Below are 24,877 nucleotides of genomic sequence, written 5' to 3'. Positions count from 1 at the left end.
CTGTCTTGACTCATTTTTTATTCAGTAGAGAGCTGTTCAATTTCCATGAGTCTGTATGCTTTTTCTTGTTTCTGTTGTCGATTATATCTGTCAGTCTACCTATCTATCTACTCATTCATGTTTGGATCATTGTTTATTGGTGAGAGAGGGGTATTGATGTCTCCTACGATCAGTATGTGAGGGTAAATATGTGATTTAAGCTTCAGTAGTGTTTCTCTTACAAATATGAGTTCCCTTGTGTTTGAGGCATAGATGTTAAAAACTGAAATGTCGTCTTGGTAAATATTTTTTTTGATGACTATGTAGTATCCTTCCCTATCTCTTCTGAGAGGAAAACAGTCCCACTGGTCAGCCTTCCAGACCAGATGATGGTAACACGCACCTTTATTCCCAGTAACACAATCATACGCACCTTTAATCGCAGTAGCCACACTATTTTCCATAAAATAGGGTGGTACACTCCTTTCATACCAGCCCTAGAGAGGACTATAAATCCAGAAAAAACAGTTCTCCATACACAGTCTCATGCTGTGGCTCTTGGAGGCAGGATCGTCATTTCAGACTGAGGTTGAGGTAAGAGCCAATGGCGAGCTGGCTTCCTTGCCTTCTGGATCTTCAGCATTGCTCTACACTCTCTGATTTCAGTTTCTTCTCCAGACTCCTGTGTTAAGTTTCTGCTTTGACTTCCCTTGATGGTAGACTTTAATCTGTAGCTGACATAAGGAAGTCTCTTCTTCCATAAGTTGCTTTACGTCATCATTTTATCAGTGCAGCATGGCCGAATACTAAGACGGTACTATATTCAAAGTATGTATATTTGTGGGATTCAAATGTCAAAGTACCTACTCTTCCATCTGCCTTGTGTGTAGATGTCTTTCTTTTATTGCTTAAATTATGAAGGGTGTATAGTATTTTATGAAACATATAGATCTTAAAAAGTAATCATGATTAGAAGGAGGGAAATGGTAAAAGCTTACATTTGGTGTCTAGAAAGAGTGGGGATTAAGCAGGGACTGACGAGACAGTCTAAGGAGGCGGGACGGTGTGCTTGTGAATCACAGATACGAGCCTGGGAAGCTGTGTAATCCTGATGCACTTACCTGGCCTTGCCAGCCTTTGCTTTTCACACCACTTTTTTTTTCTAAAGGACACTGCATTTCCTGTCTATTGCAGAAACAGTGTGCTCATTATGTACCAGACTCCAAAATTCTCCCTTTTCTCTTTTTGATTCCTTCTGTGGTCATTTTATACATATAAATGATGTATTTCATCTTATCAACCTGCCATCAGACCTCCATCACCTCCCAGACTGACTGCCCCATCTCATCCTGTGCAAACATCATGTTCTTTTGTTCTTTCCATAACACACTGAGTATAATCAGTGCTGCCAGTTCTCTCCTACAATCATGTCAATAGTAACATTGAATACTAGTTCTGGCCAATTGATTTTATTGACTGACAAGGGTCAATTATGAGCTGAACTGGATAAATGTGTTGACCTACCTGTTCTTTTTCACTTGTGCAGGCATTTCAATTTGATACAGGAAGTCAAGTTGGTGCAGACATTAACAAAATATGAGTGTCTGCACAGAAGAAATGACGTATATCATCGCTGTAAAATTCTTTAGTAACATGGGCAATTCTGAAGGGTTTGTTAAGGAAGTCGTCATCCAGATGGATGGGCCTTCTACACAACCATTATTGCTCCCGGAGGAAATTGAGAAAGAGAACCAAAGGCTCCAAGGACACAGTGCTTGTGCCCCTTGCTCTGTGTGTCCAGATGCTGCTCAGAGCAGAAGTGCAGGTGTTGGGGGCAGCACAAATGACCTCACAGGAGATTCCACTTCCAAGAACACACAGAGTCACACAGAGCAAAATATTGAAGAAAAAATTCCCCAGTTCCCATTTACAGACTCTAAACCATATACCTCAAACGGCAGTGACTTGTTTAGTTGCTGTGGAATAGCAATTGCCATTGAATATTTTTGGAAGATTGGACACAGAAATATCACTGTGTTTGTGCCTCAGTGGAGAACAAGGCGCAATCCTGATGTCACAGAACAGCACTTCTTGACCCAGCTCCAGGAGCTTCGAATGTCACCTTTTACTCTGTCCAGGACGGTCTTTGGAGAACGAATTTCTTCTCAGGTTGACAGGTTCATACTACATTTAGCAGACCAGACTGGGGGTGTCATTGTAAGCAGTGATAATTTCAGAGAGTTTGTGAATGAGTCAGTGTCGTGGAAAGAAATTATTGCCAAAAGGTTACTTCAATACATTTTCGTGGGGGACATATTTATGGTTCCCAATGACCCTCTGGCAAGAAAGGGGCCTCGGCTAGAAGAACTCCTTGGAAAGGAGGCCTTTGTTAGAGACATGCCGCCTCTACTCAGTGCCCTGCCAAATGTGGACTGGTTTTCCCGGAGCCGTAACACCCAAGCAGCTACCACCAGGCACCAGCCTCCATATGGGAACCTGGGAGCCTCTTCAGGCCCTTGGCTTCCTCAGCAGCGCCACTTCTCATCCCTGACTAGCATTCTGGGTAGAGAGAAAAAATATCTCATGCCAGCACAGAGATATTCTGCTGAGACCAGCGAGCTGAGGGAGGCCCTGCTGAAGATCTTCCCTGATTCTGAGCAAAAACAGAAGATCGATGAGATCATGGTAGCTCAGCCAATTCTGAATGAACGTGAATGTTCTTTCAGGCGTGATGTTGGACCTAAGTCTGGACATCATACTGAATCCCTAGTTATGGGGGTTCAGAGATTTAGAGAGATGCTGAAAAAACCATACAAGCTGGAATTAAAAAATGAACCCGGCAGAGAAGATTTAAAACATATTGTTATAGATGGATGTAATGTCGCATTTTCCCATGGTCTGAAAAAGTTTTTTAGTTGCCGTGGAATAGCAATTGCCGTTGAATATTTTTGGAAGCTTGGACACAGAAATATCACTGTGTTTGTGCCTCAGTGGAGAACAAGGTGCAATCCTAATGTCACAGAACAGCACTTCTTGACCCAGCTCCAGGAGCTTGGAATACTAGCATTAACTCCTTCCAGGATGGTGTTTGGAGAACGAATTGCCTCTCATGTTGACAGGTTCCTACTACACTTAGCAGACCAGACTGGGGGTGTCATTGTAAGCAATGATAACTTCAGAGAGTTTGTGAATGAGTCAGTGTCCTGGAGAGAAATTATTTCCAAAAGATTGCTTCAGCACAGGTTCGTGGGGGACATATTTATGGTTTCCGACAACCCTCTGGGAAGAAAGGGGCCTCGGCTAGAAGAATTCCTTGGAAAGGACGGCTTTGTTAGAGACATGCAGCCTCTACTCAGTGCCCTGCCAAATGTGGACTGGTTTTCCCGGAGTCATAACACTCATGTAGCCTACACCAGGCACCAGCCTCCATGTGGGAACCTGGGAGCCTCTTCAGGCCCTTGGCTTCCTCAGCAGCGCCACTTCTCATACCTGGCCAGCATTCCGGGTAGAGAGAAAAAATTTCTCATGCCAGCACAGAGATATTCTGCTGAGACCAGCGAGCTGAGGGAGGCCCTGCTGAAGATCTTCCCTGATTCTGAGCAAAAACAGAAGATCGATGAGATCATGGTAGCTCAGCCAATTCTGAATGAACGTGAATGTTCTTTCAGGCATGATGTTGGACCTAAGTCTGGACATCATACTGAATCCCTAGTTACGGGGGTTCAGAGATTTAGAGAGATGCTGAAAAAACCATACAAGCTGGAATTAAAAAATGAACCCGGCAGAGAAGATTTGAAACACATTGTTATAGATGGGTGTAATGTCGCATTTTCCCATGGTCTGAAAAAGTTTTTTAGTTGCCGTGGAATAGCAATTGTCGTTGAATATTTTTGGAAGCTTGGACACAGAAATATCACTGTGTTTGTGCCTCAGTGGAGAACAAGGCGCAATCCTAATGTCACAGAACAGCACTTCTTGACCCAGCTCCTGGAGCTTGGAATACTAGCATTAACTCCTTCCAAGATGGTGTTTGGAGAACGAATTGCCTCTCATGATGACAGGTTCCAACTACACTTAGCAGACCAGACTGGGGGTGTCATTGTAAGCAATGATAACTTCAGAGAGTTTGTGAATGAATCAATGTCCTGGAGAGAAATTATTGTCAAAAGGTTACTTCAATACACTTTCGTGGGGGACATATTTATGGTTCCCGATGACCCTCTGGGAAGAAAGGGGCCTCGGCTAGAAGAATTCCTTGGAAAGGAGGGCTTTGTTAGAGACATGCAGCCTCTACTCAGTGCCCTGCCAAATGTGGACTGGTTTTCCCGGAGCCGTAACACCCAAGCAGCTAACACCAGGCACCAGCTTCCATATGGGAACCTGGGAGCCTCTTCAGGCCCTTGGCTTCCTCAGCAGCGCCACTTCTCATCCCTGGCCAGCATTCCGGGTATACAGGAGAATGGTCTCATGCCAGCACAGAGATATTCTGCTGAGACCACTGAGCTGAGGGAGGCCCCACTGAAGATCTTCCCTGATTCTGAGCAAAAACAGAAGATCGATGAGATCATGGTAGCTCAGCCAATTCTGAATGAACGTGAACGTTCTTTCAGGTCTAATGTTGGGCCTAAGTCTGGGCATCAAACTGAATCCCTAGTTACGGGGGTTCAGAGATTTAGAGAGATGCTGAAAAAACCATACAAGCTGGAATTAAAAAATGAACCCGGCAGAAAAGATTTGAAACATATTGTTATAGACGGATGTAATGTCGCATTTTCCCATGGTCTGAAAAAGTTTTTTAGTTGCCGTGGAATAGCAATTGCCGTTGAATATTTTTGGAAGCTTGGACACAGAAATATCACTGTGTTTGTGCCTCAGTGGAGAACAAGGCGCAATCCTAATGTCACAGAACAGCACTTCTTGACCCAGCTCCAGGAGCTTCGATTGTTATTTTTAATTCCTTCCAGGAGGGCCTTTGGAGAACGAATTGCTTCTCATGATGACAGGTTCCTACTACACTTAGCAGACCAGACTGGGGGTGTCGTTGTAAGCAATGATAACTTCAGAGAGTTTGTGAATGAGTCAGTGTCCTGGAGAGAAATTTTTGCCAAAAGATCGCTACAGTACACGTTCGTGGGGGACATATTTATGGTTCCCGATGACCCTCTGGGAAGAAAGGGGCCTCGGCTAGAAGAATTCCTTGGAAAGGAGGGCTTTGTTAGAGACATGCAGCCTCTACTCAGTGCCCTGCCAAATGTGGACTGGTTTTCCCGGAGCCGTAACACCCAAGCAGCTAACACCAGGCACCAGCCTCCATATGGGAACCTGGGAGCCTCTTCAGGCCCTTGGCTTCCTCAGCAGCGCCACTTCTCATCCCTGGCCAGCATTCCAGGTATACAGGAGAATGGTCTCATGCCAGCACAGAGATATTCTGCTGAGACCAGAGAGCTGAGGGAGGCCCCGCTGAAGACCTTCCATGATTCTGAGCAAAAACAGAAGATTGACAAGATCATGGTAGCTCAGCCAGTTCTGAAAGGACCTAAACGTCCTTTCAGGCGTCGTGTTGGACCTAAGTCTGGGCTGAGAGCCCAAGGCTGATGCGGACCCGAGTGAGCTGCCAACTGTGGATAACCATGGTGGGAAGAAGCCTTCCAAAGTGAACGGGGCTGCTCTGGATTTCCTAACAAATGAAAGGAATGTCTTTTATGCTTACACAAATCTGGATTTTTCAAGCCAGCTTTACTTCTATGTATAAAATTTGCTGCTAATACAGATTTATCCTTTTCTGTAAAAAGAAAGTGCATTTTCTGCCTTTTCAGAACTGTGTATCAGCAGTTATTCTTGAGTGTATTTTCAACTTTATGTTTTTAAAACTATTTTCTTAGACTTGTAGAAAAATTGACAAGTGAATATGTTTAGCCTTTTTAAATAAAATTAAAATATTATAAAGAAAAATTTATCAGTGTCTTAACACTCAACTTTGTGCTCTTCGTAGAAACAATATGGGTCATAGAGGGTTCTGCTCCACCTTGCCATTCAGAAGCCCAGGTTTCACAGGTTATCCTTGCTTATCATACAAAATGTAAGAGCCAAATCTATAAGGTGGGAAATTATTATATGGTCGAGTTAATCAGTATATGTTATGCTGGAAAGAGGCATGACTTTAGTAAATTATTTTTTTTTAAAAAATATTTCTGTGTATGAGTTTTTTCCTTCAAGTGTGTAAGTGTGCTGCACATGTGCCCTGCACCATGAAGGTCAGAACGCATTGGATTCCCTGGTTCTGGAGTAACAGATCATTGTGAGCCACCATGTGATGCTGGAAACTCAAATTTGGTCAGTTGTAAGAGTAGCCAGTGCTCTTACCACTAAATCACATCTCAGCACAGAAAATAAAGTTTAAAAATGCTAAGTCTTTGTTTTTGTTCTACTTTAATATCTGATACTAAAATTCTGAGAATATATTAAAATATAATTAATAAAATGTACAAATAAATGGCAATGTTATAATTTATGACTTTTAGCAATCATAAACAAATAATGAGTTATAACTCAGATCAAAATATTGGACATTGCCGGGCGGTGGTGGCGCACGCCTTTAATCCCAGCACTCGGGAGGCAGAGGCAGGCGGATCTCTGTGAGTTCGAGACCAGCCTGGTCTACAAGAGCTAGTTTCAGGACAGGCTCCAAAACCACAGAGAAACCCTGTCTCGAAAAACCAAAAAAAAATTAAATAAATAAATAAAATAAAATGCTATCTTTGCTTTTGTTCTACTTTAATATCTGATACTAAAATAATGAGAATATATTAAAATATAATTAACAAAATGTATAAATAAATGGCAATTGTATAATTCATGACATTTAGCATCTATAAATAGCTATACAGTTATAACTCAGATCAAAATATTTGACATTGATATAGTTCCAGGTTGATTCATCTTCTTTCAATTTATTTTTCATTGAAAACCATGCCTGTGAGAATCTCACACACTTCATTTTGTTTATATTCACCTTTCCTCACAACTCCTCCTGGATTTAAGACCACTTCCCTAGTGAACGTGGCTTCCTGTCTTTTTTGATCCATCTTGGCCAATCTGTCCAGCCCAGATGCTATCACATGTGTAATTGACAGGTCAGATGATTGATGCAACAGGGACCACAAATATAGAAAGAACTTAAGAAATTAGACATCAAAATTCCAAATAAACCAATTAAATAGCTTGGTCCAGAACTAAAGAGAGAATTCACAACAGAAAACTCTCAAATGGCTGGAAGACACTTAAGGAAATGATCAGTATCCTTAGCCATTAGGGAAATACAATCAAAACAACTCCATGACACCATCTTATACCAGTCAGAATGGCTAAGATCATAAACATCAATGATAGCCTTTGCTGGAGAGATGTGGAATAAGGGAAACAAACACTCTTCCATTGCTGGTGGGAATGTAAACTTGTGCAACCACTTTGGAAATCAGTGTGGCGGTTTCTCAGGAAATTGGGAATCAACCTACTTCAGGATCCAGCAATACCACTCTTGGTACCCAAGAGATGCCCAATCATACTACAAAAGCATTTGTTCAACTATCTTCATAGCAGCATTATTTGTAATAGCCAGAACCTGGAAACAACCTAGATGCCTTTACTGGAAGAATGGATAAAGAAAGTATGGAATATATATACACATTAGAGTACTACTCAGCGGTAAAAAATAATGACATCTTGAATTTTGCATGCAAATGTATGGAAATAGAAAATACTACCCTGAGTGAGATAACCCATACTCCAAAAGATGAATATAGTATGTACTCACTCATTAGTGGACTCTAGCCATAAACAAAGGACATTAAGCCTATAGTTCGTAAGCCTAGAGAAGCCAAATAACAAGGTGAACCCAAAGGAAAACATACACAGCTCCTTCTGAAAATTGGAAGCAAACAAGATTGCTGGGCAAAAGTTGGGAGCATGGGGATGGGGGTAGGGGTGGGGTTGGGGAAGGGGGAGGGGGAGAGAGAAAGGAGAAAGGAAAGACTGGAGAGAGCTGGGGGCGTAGGAGGGTGGAGATGGAGGAAGGGCGGATATAGGAGCCAGGAAGAAGATATCTACATTAAGGGAGCCATTTTAGGGTTGGCAAGAGACTTGGCTCTAGAGGGGTTTCCAGGTGTCCACGGGGATCTCCCCAGCTAGGTCCTTGGGCAGCAGAGCTGAGGGTGCCTGAACTGGCCTTGCCCCACTATCACACTGATGATTATCTTGAATATCACCATAGAATCTTCGTCCGGCGACGGATGGAGATAGAGACAGAGACCCTCATCAGAGCAATGGACTGAGATCCCAAGGTCCAGTTGAAGAGCAGAAGGAGGGAGAAGATGAGCAAGGAAGTCTGGACCACGAGTGGTTGGTCCACCCACTGAGACAGTGTGCCTGTTCTAATGGGAGCTCACCAAATCCAGCTGGACCGGGTCTGAATGAGCATGGGATCAAACCAGACTCTCTGACAGTGGGGGCTGACTGAGAAGCCATTGATAAAGGCACTGGGACTTGTTTCTACTGCTTGTACTGACTTTTTGGGACCCTAGTCTATTTGGATGCAGAGCTTCCTAGGCACGAATGTAGGGGGGAGGGCCTTGAACTTCCCACAGGGCAGGGTTCCCTCCCTCTCTTAAGGAGGGAGGGGGAAGGAGGAGGGTGAGTGGGAGAGCAGAAGGAGAATGGGAGAGGGGAGGAAGTATAAATTTTTTAATGGAAAAAAAAATAAATAAATAAATAACAGAAGGATGTAGCTTGAAAAAAAATGTTTTCTGTTAAATTGAGGCTATTTCTCAAGAAAAAGAGCACTTGATCATGTCTACTTGATCTCTGCCCATAGATGCTTATCTGCTCCATATTTACTGCTAGGGAAATATTTTCTTCACAAAAAGTCTTTTAGTATGTTTAAAGGACAATATCATTGACAGAATTCTGGTGGAATAGCATGGGTGTCAGTCATGAGCTGCTGTTGCTGTAACACACTCAGCTGGTAGAAACTCTCCAGATTCCCATGTTCTGTCTCTTCTACCCAGGCTTGCAGTTTGGTTATGTTTTACATTAGTCAATAAGGATCAATAAAGGGAACAAGTGGAGGCTTGGCAAAACTGTATACTATAAGAATGGTTGGTTCTTTTTGGTATTCTTTCCTGGGATCTTCATTTATGAAGAAGTCTAGGGCAAAGATGAAGTAGAAAGAAGTGTCTCAGATACTGAGGAGTGCTGTGTTTTGTTCTGGTGAACATCAGGAGCAGCGATGAGATTGCACCAATCCAGGAGAGTGACAAATAATGAATCATTATTCAGAGTCGTTAAATTTTAGGGTGATTTGCTTGGAAAGTACAGGTAACTATATCAAGATATACCAGAAGCCCAAGATTATCCATTGAGCTCTATTCTGAATGCATTCATCGCCTGCTTCCTTGTGTGTAAAAAAAGGGACTCAATAAATTTTAGCAATTCTTTCTGTTAAAAACAAAACAAAACTGACTCTTCCTTTTCTCCTGCAGTAGTTTCATGGCCCCTTCTGGCACCATGGAAGCTAATCAGTGGAGTTGAGGCTCCAGGTGACAACCAGCTTTATCTCTCCAGATTCTGTGAGTAAAGCCACAATTTCTTCAACAACAGGGTTTTATTGCTACATTCTGTAAGGTGTACTAGGTGTGAATCTGACAGAGGGTTAGTATCTAGAATATACAAAGAACTAAAGAAACTAAACAACAAAACCTAAAAACAATTAAAATTGAGGCAGGGATCTGGTACATTTTCTGTCCTCTTCAGATGCCAGACACATACATGGTACATAGATGTACACATAGACAAAATACCTGAATACATGCAGTAAAAAGGAAGTTCTAAAAAGAAGTACAAATGATTGAGAAATTTATGTGTTTTAAATGTTCAGTTTTTAATTGTCCTTAGCCATCAAGGCAATGCAAATTAAACTCCTTGGAGATTTCATCTTCACCTAACATAACTGGTAAGATAAAAATATGATGGAGAATGTTGACAAGGATGTGGGGGTGGTGACTGCATGACCATTGCTGGTAGGAGCGTGAAGCAGTGCAATCACTCTGGAAATCACTCTGGAGATTCCTCAAAAAGCTAGAACAGTTTCACCACATGACCTACTGGTATCTTCCTTAGCAACCCACCCAAAGACTCGATATCCTACTTTAGACATAATTGCTCCTCCTTGTTCATTGGTGCTCTATTCCCTATGCCAGATGGCCATCAGCTGATGAATGGAGAGTGAAAAATGTGTACATTACACAAAACAATATTATTCATGTGTTAAAAATGAAATTATGAAAATTGGAGGTGAAGTTGGGAACAATCATTCCAAGTGAGGTACCTGAGACCTAGAAAGACACACCCTTTCTATCATTTGTGCATGTTAGCTGGAATTTTCTGACATATGTGTTCAGTTTGACTTCAGAAGTCAGGAAGTCATTAAGAAGGAAAGTTTAAGGAAGGAAGGTAGAACATGTTGGTGTAAAGTGTTAAAAAGTGAAAATGGAACAAGAAGCATTAAATGGGGTTGGGGTAAAGGGCAACATAGGAGAAGAAATACAAAAAACCCAGGATAGCCAAAACAATGCTGTACAATAAATGAACTGCTGGAGGTACCACCATTTCTGACATAAGCTGTATAGTAGAACTATGGTAATGAAAAAAGCTTGTTATTGACATAAGAACAGAGAAGTTAACCAATACAATTCAATCAAATATCCAGATATTAATCCACATACCTTAAAACCTGGTTTTTGACAAAGGAGCTAAAAATATACGATGGAAAAAACAAAGCATCTTCAACAATTTTTTGTTATATAACTGGATGTCAACATTAGAAGAATGCAAATAGATCCATATCTATCCCCATGACAAAACTCAAGTCCAGATAAATTAAAGACCTCAATATAAATCCGACCACACTAAACCTGATAGAAGTGAAAGTGGGAAGTAGCCTTCAATGCATAGTACAGGAGACCACTTGCTAAATATAACACCAGTAGCACAGACACTGACAGCAACGATAAATAAATGGAACCTCCTGAAACTGAGAAGTTTTGTAAAGCATAGGACACAGAAGACAACTCCAGGTGGACAGGGAAAGAAATAACATAGGTCCAAACTAGTCTCTCTGAACATGGGTAGCAATTGTATGGTTAGGGCAGACTGTGGGACCACTGCCAGTGGCACCATGATTTATCCCTACTGCTTGTACCGGCGTTTTTGAAGCTGGCTGGGGTAGGAAAGTGTGCTAAGAGCTTCTCCATCTGTGGGTTCGTCAGCTCTTCTGGTTTTCTGGCACACGAGCTCCCTGAGGGTGATCTTGAAGGTTGAGATTCTTCTGCAAGGAAAGAGAACAAGTGCGGCCCATCCTCTTTAACTGTTTTTAAAACAGTGCTTCTTGGCCGGGCAGTGGTGGCGCACGCCTTTAATCCCAGCACTCGGGAGGCAGAAGCAGGCGGATCTCTGTGAGTTCGAGGCCAGCCTGGTCTACAAGAGCTAGTTCCGGGACAGGCACCAAAGCTACAGAGAAACCCTGTCTCGAAAAAAAACCAAAAAAAAAAAAAAAGTGCTTCTTACTAGACCTCAAACTTGGGCTTTTGTAACTGCCTTCTTTTTCTGGAATACTCTTTTCATCCATGTCTGCTAAGTGCTGTCTTATTTACTCTTTATATGTAGTTTAACCAACACAGGAGGACAGCATGCCTGATAGAGAATTCGTATTTTGGCATCTGAATTTCCCCATCTCTTCTCTAACAATCGCTTCCCCATCTCACACCATTGGTTGTCTATTTGTATTTTCCTGAGATTTTCTAGTATTCTCACGTATCTCACAAGTGGGTGTTTATGTAGATATAGAAACAACCAGGATCCTGGAATAGAAATCTCATTCAGTCTGGATGGTTCAAGAAGAAAGAGTTAAATGAAAGGACTCTTTATAAGGATGTGGCAGAGCCTTGGGGCAAATGTGCCTACTAGCTGTCCTGGGTCTAAGCGTACCTTAGCAGACGATGAGGTAATTACCTTCTACCCCACTCTCTCCAGCCAGAGACCTGAGACAGGTTATTTGATGGCCTCCTGGACCACAGTACTGAGGGAGACAATATACAGGAGATCTGAGGTAGGGGTAGGTAAGACATTGCTGAACGGCTCAATAAAATTCCCAGAAATCCACTGCTTTGCCTAAGCTCCTGCACTGGGACCCAAAAGATTGAATCCAACCAGGATGAAGTTTTTCAGTTGGTCAATGAGTTGTATAACTACATTGAACTTAGAAATGGACGAGTTTTTCATACCCTAGGAGATTCGCAACAATTGGTATTATTGGCACGATACAAGTACCTTCTTTATTAATCCTACAAGACGCTATCTTTAGCTGTGTATCTGACCAGTGTGAAGTGTGCTGTCTTGGCATTCTTATTACACAACAACAGAATAGCTCTGAGGCAAAAGCATGCTGTGTAGCCCTCACAGCTTAACCTTGTGGGTAGTACTTAAATGGGTTTCAGTGGAGAGAGGTTGTGCCATGCTCCTGGGAGACGGGGTGGGGTAGTGCTTTCATAGTTCACATAACATCCTGGAATATTCCTCTCACACCTGGCACCTCATCTTTATTTTGGACCCAATCTCTGAACTACTTCTCTTGGCACGATCTGTCTTCACTACAGAAAGGTTCCATTGGTCACACACAAAACAGCCCAATTCTGTTCATCCACATGAAAAAAGCCAATGAACTACTAGGTTCCAAGAACTTTTGAAGCTGGAGGAACTATTAATAATTCCCTGGGTTGGGATCAATTTGCCATCAATTTTGTTTGGTTTTAGGATTTTTTCCCTCATGGTTGAAAATGAAGTATTTGGTGTTGACTCAGGCATGGGATCAATCACCATTTCATTCAGTGGGTAACCTTTGGCAAATCATAGATTCCTGAGTTTAGAAGGCACTTGGAGACCCACTGGCTTAGAAAATTTGACGTACACAGGTAGAGACATAGAGCTAAGGGACTGAAAAGACTCCCACAGTGTGTCTCTCACACTCCGCCCACATTTCATCCAAGTCCTCATTTCTCTTCTCTGCTATAAAGATGAACGTGCTTGGGTCATGCTTCTGCGATGGTCTGGAAGTCTACTCAACTGCTGTTTTTTTTTTTTTTTTTTTTTTTTTTTTTTTTTTTTTAACTGGCTGGTGTTGGCGACTGCAGCCTCTGAATCCTAGAACTGTTGTTGCCCGCACCTCACCTTTACCCTGGAACATTGGTCTTGCCTGGAGGCCAACAGACCTTTCCCACACTGCTTTGCCCCACTCAGGTTTGGAGCTGTTTCTTCAGTCCCTGGCAATGCAAGGGATCACGTGGCACAGGGGATTTGTGAAAGTGAGAATACCCTGGCAGCATAGAAGTGCATTCATTTGGCCTCTGCTTGAAGTTTGCTGTGTGTCTGGCAGTTCTGTGGGCTCTGGCATCTTAGCGCTCCACGAAGCGCTCTCTTCTTAGGCAGTGCTGGCTTTGGGTTTTTCAGTCACTCCCCTTTAAGGCATTTTATTTTCTCCTTTCCTATTGGCTGACACCAATTTGATTAGGTCAGACTAGGTAGATTCCTTTCTATTTTATCTTTCGCAGCTTGAGTTATTCATCTTAATTTCAGTGGGGTAGGGAAGGCAGAAGATTCCTTTAATTGATTGCGGAAAGTGCTACCTCTTCACTTGATTTTGTTGAGCACTGCCTTTCAAGGACTGGTTTTCAACATTACCTGGAAATTTCTTAGGTGAGTGGCCAGCACAAGATAAGACAGGGTGAATACTTTTATTTTATTTTTGTTTTGAGAACTCCATTGATGAGTATTGACGTCATCTTCAACCCTCACCCCAACTCCCCCCATATCGCACCCCTTTCTCTAAAGTTCATGACCTCTTCTTTAATATACATATGCATATATATGAATCTATTTAGTATTCTTCACATTCACATGTGTATAAGAGAGCTTCTCTCTGGACAAAACTGATTATCCCTCGTTCAGCAGCCATTAATCACCTATAGCTCTTCATCGAGGAATGGAGCCTTGCGATATCCCCTGCCCATGTTGGCATGTCAGCTGATGGTGTCATTCTGCAGGTCTTGTTTAGGCAATCATATTGTTGAGATTTCATGGATGCAGCTTTCCCATCATGTCTAGAGGACACATCTATCAACCTAGCAACAGACATCCCTGTCCTCTGGTCCTTACAGTTTTTCAGCTCCTCCTCCATGGTTCCCTGAGTGTAAGAGTTGTTTTTCTCATGTTGATATGTCAGTTGGGATGGGCAACCCAAAACCACTGCATTTTTTTCAGTTGTGAATCTTGTAATGGTGTAGATTTGTTGTAGAAAGGAAGCTTCATTGATGAGAGGTGAGAGCTACACTTATTTGTGGCTATTATGATAAACATTTAAAGTGCAGTAAGAAATTACATCAGTTTAGGACAATGGTAGTCGTGGATTCTCTGCTAGGGTCCATGACTAGCCCAGCAGAGGGTAGCTGGCTACCTTTACACACATAAATTCCTTCTTAGCAAGAAGATTTTGAGTCTAATTAGACAGCTGGTGCTTAGCCTCAAGATATAAAGTGTCACTATTGCACCATTGGGTAGATCTTGCTTGGCTGGTCATTTTGTGATTCTTAGGCTTTACAGATGGAAAAATGTTAAACTTTATATCTGTCTGTCTGCTTGTCTATGGAATCAAGTTAGAAAACAGTTTTCTGCTGGTTTCTGCTCCAGGCTCATGCCTTGAGGTTCTGCCTTAGCTTCCTTTGATGATGGACTGGGAACTATAAGATGAAATAAACCCTCTTCTTCCCAACTTCCTTTGTCCAGTGCTTTACCACAGCAGCAGAGAAGCAAACTAGAACACTGACCTTGTTAATTAAATCACAAAATCCTAGAAATGGAATCAACATTCTCCTGAGGTGGAAACTTCTGGGGTCTGAGGAATGGTGGGTGCAGTTTGTATGTGAGAAGGACATAGGTTGTTCAGATTAGAAGGCAAGTCACAGGAGCTGGTGTCCATAAAATAATCTGGAAAAAAATCTAAGACCTTTCTGTTTGTATACACAAAGCTTCTGCAAGAAGGCACTTTAGTCTCTTGCTCTTGATTCTAAGAAGACTAATTTAGCTAATGAAAATACAGAACTGAGTTTTAGCTCAACAGTATGTACAACTGTATTTTCCTTCTTAAAGAAGTTCTGGGGGGAACAAAAGCCATTCTGGTAAAAGAAGTTCTCAAAATTACCCAAAAAACTAAAACTGAGGAAAAGAGACGCCCATAATTGTTGATAGAAGTTTCTGTTCCACCCAGTCCCAAAGCCTTTCAGTCCCAAAGAAACACATAGAGGTCTACATTAATTATAAACTGGTTGGCCTATTAACTCAGACTTCTTATTAGCTCTTATAACTTACATTATTCCATAATTGTTGTCTGTGTTAGCCATGTGGCTTAGTACCTTTTATCAGCAAGGCATTCTCATCTTGCTTCCTCTGTGTCTGGATGATGAGTGCAAACTGAGCCTTTCCTTTTCCCAGAATTCTCTTGTTCTGGTTGTCCCACCTATACTTCCTGCCTGGCTACTGGCCAATCAACTTTTTATTAAAGTAATACAACTGACAAATCTTTACAGGGTACAAGATCATTGTCCCACAGCACCCTCCCCCACTCCGCTTTTTTACAAACAGGAACTCTGGTGTAGAAGGTCCTTCTTTCTATGTGTTGCTTGTATTGGTTACTGAATAAAGAAACTGCTTTGGCCTGATAGGGGAAGAACTTAGGTAGGCAGGGAAGGTGGAACTGAATTCTGGGAGGAAGAAAGCAGAGTCAGGGGAATGCAATGGAGCCACCAGAGACAGACAAGCTGAATCTTTCCCGGTAAGCCGCTGCCATGTGGCTTACTTAAATCAAGATGTGAGAGTTAGCCAATAAGAGGCTAGAACTAATGGGCCAAGCAGTGATTTAATGAACACAATTTCTGTGTGGTTATTTCAGGGCTAAACTAGCTGGGCACCTGGGATGAACAAGCGGGTGCTTCTTTACAACAGAACTCTAAATCAGATCTCCTTTGTTTAGCTTTTTCTTGACCATTTTCCATAACAACTTGTAACCAACATTCTAAACATAGGCAAACATCCATAATCCATGTTTTTGGAAATGTGGGCATAGTTTTCTACGCTATTTCCTGCTGATTGGGGACACTGATAATCGTATGGGGACCCAAAGAAAATTGAGAATTATTGTCAAGTTTTGACTGGAGTATTCTGTGAGGCTGGATTATCTCAGCCAGCAGTCTTGAAATTGTTCTGGATGTAGAACTCAGACATCTGGGCCATTCACACCTATGGGAGATTTCTCAGGGGATCTTCCTTGATCAAACCTGATTTTTCTTAACCCAAAATGAATCCACAACCTCTCATTTCCTGTGGAAACAAACCTCTTCTCCAAAGAAACATACCTTTTGACTTAAAGTTTGAAGTTAAAGTATTTTCAAAATATGTATGTTGTATTAATCCAGAAGCATTTTAAATCAAGTGTCTTTTAGCAGTTGTTGTTCCTTCCTCAGCATTCAAACAATTCAAAGACAACACAATAACATACAGTATCCAGATTCTCTGTATATTTTCCATCTTTACATGACTTTATTTTACACTCTTTCTTTTTTTTATTTTTATTTTATTTATTTATTTTTTTGGTTTTTTTTGAGACTAGGTTTCTCTGTGTATCTTTGGCTGTCCTGGCACTCACTCTATAGACCAGGTTGTCCTTGAACTCACAGAAATAATCCTGCCTCTGCCTCCAAAGTGCTGGGATTAAAGGTGTGTGCCACTACATCTTGAACTCACATAGATCTGCCTGCCTCTGCCTCCCAAGTGTTGGGATTAAAGGTGTGTGCCACCACACTCAACTACTCTCTTTCTTTTTTATTTTAAGGACTTTATCCTTTTTCTTTTTTCTCCCAAGCCTACATATATTTTTTAAAACATACTACAAACCATTTAGAGGTTTTCTTCTTCTGAAACTATCTTTACTGTATGTCTCTTTTTTTCTGACCATATGAGTCTTTAGTTTGCTAACTGTTTTGGCTAGGATTAAAGCTGTGGCTTTGATGTCTGGATCCACCCCATTTCTTGGCTTTCTAAGAGTCTAGCCTCATGACAGAGATACCGGCCAGAGCTATGTTTTTTTTCCAGAACTCTATGGACTTTAAGGTCTCTGCCACTACCAAAAAACATGCTGTCAGCTATTAATTAACACCATTTAAATGTTTCATGGCAGGGCCTTTTAAAAGAGCTGTAAGGTTTTTGCAGCTAAAGCTGAGTTAGAAATCACTCTTAAATGAGAGACACTTGCCTCTAGCAAACAGAACCCACTGAGAAAGTGCTGCTACCAAGAAGCCATGCTTGACTTTGTTCTTTTTGTTTTTGTCTAGAATTACTTCTCAAGCTCTTTCAGGTTTTATGTGGATTCAGTTGTTCACATTGGCACCATTTGTTGGCAGAGGTTTCTGTCCCAAAGAAACACATAGAGTTCTACATTAATTATAAACTGGTTGGCCTATTAGCTCAGGCTTCTTATTAACTCTTATAACTTACATTGTCCCATAACTCTTGTCTGTGTTTAGTCACATGGGTTGGTACCTTTTATCAGCGAGGCATTCTCCTCTTTCTTCTTCTGTATTTTGATGACAACTACAGACTGTTTTTTCTTTTCCCAGAATTCTCTTGTTCTGGTTGTCCCACCTATACTTCCTGCCTGGCTACTGGCCAACCAGCATGTTATTAATGACAAATCTTTACAGGATACAAGATCATTGTCCCACAGCACATAATCAATAATTTTAGAGGATCACCTCATCCTCTGCCAGTACAAAGCTGCAGCAGTCTCAGTGAGATATCTCAGATGTGGGCTTCAGAACTCGGAGTGGGGGCACACTAACTGGTACCTGGAGAGCAGAAAACAAAGGCAGGTCCCAATGCTGTTCACTGTACTGCCACACGGCAGGCACCAAATGCAACCATGCAGTGCATCTGACTTACTCAGCATCTTCCAGGCCATCATATTGTCTCAAGTGACAGGATTTTATTCTTCTGTAGGAACATCACGTTGACTCCACAAATATGTACAATTGTGTCTATTAACAGTAAAAGTCATTCAACAAATTGGAAGCACATAGAAGATCTTTGAGTGTATTTTAGGGACAAAATTCTTTTTGGAGGCTTTAAATTTTGAATATATACTTGTAGAACTTGAATTTGATTAATTTGAGACTTATGATCTACTTCAAAGGGAAATCTTTTGAAGATGGAAATCTTGTTATTTGAATGGAATATTTTGTAATTTGAAAGTAAAAAAAAAATACAGAGTATGATGTAGGGAAGACAAACCCAGAGAATGAGAGAACTGGTAGGGCTGAATTTCAGTACTGAAAATGAGCACCTTGTCCCATCAGCATATGATATGGTCTGTAATGGTGGAAAAATGAATCCTAGCAAACAGAATCTGTTGTTCACTTGGTTGTAAATACACTGATTTGTGCAAGAACGTGAAACTCGGTACCATGAGATGATAGGAGAGGCCATTGGTGAATATGCACACATCTCAGTTGGAGTGGAGACTCCAAAATATTGGAGATTCCAGGACCATGGAACATCTTCCAAGGACAGTAGCAGGACTATAGGGGAGCTGGCCTGAGTCTACAAGACAAGATGGGGGAGCTGGGAAAGTGAAGCTGCTCAAGCCTTTGGAGCCCAGAAGATTATAAGTGAGTTCAAGATGTCAGACACTAAGCTACAATATTTGGAATTACACTGCTGAACTCTGCTTTTGATTACATATAATTTTTAATATATATATATATTCAGGTTAATATTTTTGGAATAATAAAGTATGCAAATTATTTTTGATTAGATAGCAGCCCACAGTTAGTGAGACTTTGGATTTTTATAGAGGACTTAATTAAATTTAAGCAGTTTGAATTTTAAAAGTTGGACTGTGCTTTATATTGTAAATTAACATGAGATTTGGGGGCATAAACAATAAAAGAAATTTTATGGTTTGATAGGAATGTGTTTACATGTCAGCGTTACAAGGAGTCAATTGTGCTAGATATTTTTGTCACCTTGATGCAAACTAGAGTCACCTGGGAGGAGTGAGCCTCAGTTAAACTGTCCCCATCAGATTGGCTTGTGGGCATGTCTGTGAAGAATTTTCTTGATTAGTGATAGACGCGGGAGGATCTAGCCAATTGTAGGTGGTGCCAACCCTGGGTTTTATAAGAAAGCAGTCTGAGCAAGTCATGCAAGCCAGTAAGCAGCACCCTTCCATGATCTCTGTGCCAGTCGCTGGCCTAGTTTCCATGGATGCTGGACCATCATGTGTATATTACATAAACCCTCTCCTCCCCGAGGAGGTTCTGCTTAGTGTTCTATCCCAGCAACAGAAAGCAAGTTAGAATACTTTTCCGTGTTAGAACTAGCTGACAAACAACTCATTAAGGCACAGCCTATGTGACACTAACTAGGAATGTGTAGACATTCCAGAGCATCGTGCACAAATCTTACTCCCTCTTCAGGAACCCATTTCAGGTTCTTTGTAGTGCACAGCTCCAAATTTCCTGAGGCATATACTTGTGCAAAAGTCCAAATTTCTCTGTGTCAAAATTAGATGAAACAATGTGTCTAAATTATGTACCACAAACCCTGGTGTTCTTGGTCAGTTTTTTGTGCACTCCTTTTAAATTATTATTTTAATTTTAAATGATTAGGTGCAGTTTTGCCTGCTTGTATGTCTGTGTATGGATGTCCCCTGGAACTGTATTTCCAGACAGCTGTGAACTGCCATGTGGGTGCTGGGAATTAAACCCAGGTCTTCTCTTAACCAGTGAGCCATCTCTATATCTTACTTTTTGTGTGCCTTTTCAATCTGATTTTAATAAAAAATGTTGGAGACAGTAATTGTTAATATCTTTATACTATAGATAAGAAAGCTGCAGTTTAACCGGGACAAGTATTCTCTCCTAAACAGCACAGCTGACAGGTCATAGAGGTTAGATTCAAATCATTTTATCCAGGAAAATCTAACCCATGGTTATCTTGTTGACTTTGAATCATCTGCTAATGCCTTGTGAGCTTTTAACAAACAGTAGATCTAAACCTAACTGTTATCCCTAGTTTATGTTTAGGTTCATGCCTATGAGCCTGGGGATCTGTATGCTGTGTTCTCTTAACAAATGCTTGTGACAGGTTTGCAAGAGTTAAATAGCAACATCCTAGAGTTCATCAGTTGTTCTTGTCCTTGTTGTCAAGGAGACGTTCTCACCTCCTACCTACTGAACCTCATTGCAGCATTACAATGTGTTCTATGTTCATGCTTACTACATTTGTGCATTAAGACTGGTCAGATGATGGATTCACTGGATCACAGTGGCCAACACCGTTGTTTCTCTTTTGTAGTAGGTTTAGTTAAGGTGACTCCATCACTCGTGTCTCCATGTACCAGAAGGAATTTCTGACTGACACTTAAGTCATCTAGACTTTACAAGCCCTTGGTTCTGCTTAAGGATGAAGTAAGTGCTAGCTTGTGTTGCTGCCGTTCTTTTGGAATCTGTCATGCTGTTTACCCTCTCCCACGTCAGTGTCTCTTCCGAGACAGCCTCGTAGATCTGTAATGGGACAGAAAGTTTATATGCTTCAGTTTCTATGTTAGTATACAGAGATAAAAATGAGGGGTGTGTGTTTCAGTTAGCTAAGCACCAACTGTTTGTTGTTTAAAAGAGATGTGATTTTTCTCTGCTTGTTTCCGTTGCCCTCCTGCAAGCTATTTTGGAAGTAAATTCCCAGAACTCTTTTCTAGAGAGTTCTAGTGCCCAGATGAGGCCCGTGTTGTACAATACACATGATATGGCAGCTAAGGAAAAGAGGAAGCACATGAATTTTAGGGAATTTGCTGGTTTGAAATAGATATTTTTTAAAAAGTCTTTAAGTACCTAGGGAATGATAATTGAATGAGGTGGCATTTATACATATAAAAACTAAGAACATATATTATACAATGTATGCTCTGAAAAGCAAGAAGTTCTCATCATAATCCCAGAACTGTATGTATTTATAATAGGGGGCCCTGGGAAGAAAAGACATTTTAGGGTAAGATTATTATAAAAGGCTTGGAAAGGGTTGGCAATGGGTATGGCCATGGAAGGCGGAAAGGAGAGAGGAGAGCATTTTAGACTTGTAGAGAGGCCTGGTCAAAAGCGCTGTAAAAACTGTAGCCTCCCAGTGTCCTCAGAATCTAGGTTTCCCTCTAGGGCTCTGTAGGTTTCTGTGATGATTCTGGAGAGTTTCCAAGGGTGTCCTGTTGAGCCAACAGAAGTTGTGAAACACAATGATGCGTGCATACACTTCTCTGGGAGAGGAGGTCTTCGTTTGCTTCCACTGGTGTGGTAAGACGCCACGAACAAAAGTTAACTTGGGAGGAAAGGATTTATTTTATCACAATCTATCACTAAGGGATGTCAGGGCAGGAACTTGAGCAGGAGGTAGGAACTGAACCAGAGACCATGGAGGAACACCTCTTCCTGGCTTGCTCCCCATGGCTTGCTCAACTTGCTTTCTTACACCATCTAGGACTGCCTGCCTGGTGGTGGGGCACCCTGATTGGAATGGGCCCTTCCATATCAATAATTAATCAAGAAAATGTCCCATCAACTTACCCACAGGCTGGGTTGATGGAGACATTTTCCCAACTGAGGTTACCTGTTCCTTGGCAACTTCAACACGTGTCAAGCTAACAAAAGAACACAACGGTGTGGTTCTCACTGCACTATCTATCTGATTATCCAGGGATAAGTCTGTGACTCAAGTCCATTCTGAATTATTATTTTAAATTGTTATGGTAACGTTCAAAGGCATCTATTAATATCTCTATTCTTTAACAAAAGTAAAGAATAACATATTTGTATTCTGTATCTTGTTTTCCCGTTTGTTGTCCTCTGCTAGCCTTGTTCAAAGGTTAATCTTGGCTTTTCTGTTCATCTTTTTTATAGCTGACCTCTCCCAGGGCCACCCTCAAGGGTTTTCCACTCCATGTCCTCAGCTCCTATTCTTTTATGAGAGCTGGATGCCATTAACATTTCACAGTAAACATGAGCCAGGGTTAAAGAGATGATGTCCTCCAGGCCATTTTCTTATCAAATAGCTTTATCATTAATCTTCCAGTGATTTTCATGCAACCTTTAACATGCTGATACTAATCCAACTCGTAGGTGAATTTCATCCATTTTTTTCCTGTAGCATGACTTTTCTCAATCTTTCCTATCAGACATGGCTCAGGCACCGAATACTCTTAGGAGACACGACAAACTTTTCCTTCACCAGTGTTGTATAAGTTACAGCAGCTCTCAAAGCTGCTTGACTCAAGCCCTGATGCCCGGGGGCAACGCAGTCTCCATGCACTGAACAGTCATAGGTGAAGCACAGCAGGTGACCGTAGCCCAAGCTCGAGCTATGAGATGAACCCCTTCATCTTCACACCTAGCATGGTAGAACTCCCAAAAGTTCGTGCAGCTGCCCTTAACTCCACGAGCGCCTGCATCTCAATAATTTGTATACTAAGTAATTTGACAGTGTGGTGGTGGAGGCCGAGAGCCAGCAAGATTTGTTGATTAGCTAAGAAAAATCTCAAGATAGGAGAGAGTTGGTAGAAAACCAGGGTAGCTGTTTGGGGATTCCCGTGGCAGTAATTCCAAGTCTCCTAGAACTTTCTTGAGAATGTTTAACAAGCAAGACATCCCTCTTACAATGTCTGTGTGTCAGATCTGGACCACCCTCCTGCTGCCCATGTGGTCATTTCTGCTAGGATACACTCAAGGCATTTTAGGAGGCCAGTGGCTGCCCAGCAAAGGCCAATCCAGAGCGGATGGCTACTCAGTTGATTTGGCTGGTGCAAATAGGTACACCGAAGTGTTCTAGACCACAGTTACCTGGCAACACAGTAGGTTCTTGGTGGCCTCCGTTTGTATGCATTCACCATGAGACCAACAATGTGAGGAAAACGTGGCAATACAGTGCTCTTTGAGCCCTCAAATGCGCGCGCGCGCACACACACACACACACACACGGCAACAATTAATGAAAAAAGAAACTATGAATTTTGGAGGCCTGGAGGTGGGTTTAAAGCAGCATTTCTCGGCCTTCCTAATGCTACGATATGGTCCTTTCATTCAGTTCATCACATCATGGTGAGCCCCCAACAAAAATAACAGTATTTTTGTTGCTACTTCATAACTGTAATTTTGCTATGGTTACGAATCATAATGTAAAATCAACGTTTTCCAATGGTCTTAGGTGACCCTTGTGAGAAAGTCATTTGACCCTCAGATGGCTGTGACCCACAGGTTGAGAACCACTGGTTCAGAGGGTGGAGAGGGGAGGGGAAACAAGGTGATTATGTTGATATCAAAACTAAAATAAACCAAAAAGTAACATTTAATCATCCGGAAAGTATTAGATATTTGCTTCAGTGAAAAGTAAAACAATAAAAGCTCCTACAATTATGGAGAATAAGACCAGCAAGGTTGACAAGCTTGACCAAATTCACCAAAATATACACAGGGAAGTCCAAAATTATTAAAGTTAGAGATGAAAAGGGAAAGAATGCAATGGACACTGTGGAAATTCAGAGAATGATAAGGATATACTTTAATAATCTATATTACACTAGACTAAAAAATGTAAAAGAAATGGATGACTTTATAGACACAAAAAAGAGTTAAATTAAGATGAGGAAAATTATTTAAATAGACCCCTCATCAACCAGTGAGATAGGAGAATTAAAATATCCCAATACAAAAATCCCAGAGCAAGATGTCCACAGAGCAGAATTTTCCCAGCTCTTCAAAGAATTGACCCCAGTCTCCTTAAATTATTCTGTCAAATAGAAAAAAAAGAAATTCTCATTATAAAGCTATTATTATTACCCTGATACCAAAACAAGACAAGGATTTTAAAAAAGAACAAGAAAGAAGAAAGAAACTTACAGGCAAATCTCTCCAAAGAGCATGTCAAAAAGATTACCCAACATGGTCAAATTGGCTTCATACCAGAGACTCAAGAGAATGAAGCTGATTCAGACACCCAGAAAACGTTTTGGGAGAGTCATCAGCGTGTCTTTGGAGGACCACCGACTAAATATGTTCAGTTTAGACCAAGCCAAACCATGAAAGGATAGATAGGCAAGGGACGACCATCAAGTGGCCGCCCTCTTCCCCCATCCTAGAATGGGGGAGTCCCCCTAGCATGCTCTAGGCAACATGGAAGTTGCAGGATGGGTGATTTTATCTCTCCCTTCTCTTTGAGGGAGAGGTCCCTTTAGATTTTTAGCTATAATGCCGGCGCTAAATGAATAAAATATTTTTTTCCATACAGCTCAGACAGACACCTCACGCTGGCAGCTACCCCCTGGAGCCGAGGCCCACGAGCTCTCAGAGGTGATTACTGCTATCTGGCTCCAGGGAGACTTCATGAGTTTTGCTCCTGATGAGATTAAGTTTTTCACCCTTATCCTGTTAATCATAATCGTCTCTGATTAACAGTAGGGCTTTTTCCCTTCAGTGTCTTATCTTTCATCTTGTGCCTATCTTACTTATCTAAATCAAAATGAAAGGGGCCATTAAGAAAGCATCTAATAATATACATATGAGGGTTTTTGAAACAAGTCAAACCACTTGGTAACTGCATCAGTCAGGATTCTCTAAAGAAAAAAAACTGATAAGAGATATATATTATCTTATATATATATATTAATAAGTTAATATATATAAACAAAATAGTATTAAATTCCATT

The 24,877-nt window shown here is 41.3% G+C and overlaps 1 protein-coding gene across 1 annotated transcript; it reads left to right on the top strand.

Annotated features, from left to right (window-relative positions):
* The first annotated feature begins 1,596 nt into the window (after positions 1 to 1,596).
* Positions 1,597 to 5,560, top strand: LOC130886992 (uncharacterized). The gene is given in 4 exon segments (XM_057789260.1): positions 1,597 to 3,827; positions 4,041 to 4,769; positions 4,983 to 5,508; positions 5,510 to 5,560. Coding segments are annotated over 4 exon segments (3,537 nt in total).
* The last annotated feature ends 19,317 nt before the right edge of the window (positions 5,561 to 24,877 follow it).

Source organism: Chionomys nivalis, chromosome 14 (assembly GCF_950005125.1).
Source record: "Chionomys nivalis chromosome 14, mChiNiv1.1, whole genome shotgun sequence".
Lineage (NCBI taxonomy): Eukaryota > Metazoa > Chordata > Mammalia > Rodentia > Cricetidae > Chionomys > Chionomys nivalis.
Note: the sequence above shows the minus strand (reverse complement) of the source record. Positions and strands in the feature narration are given on the sequence as shown.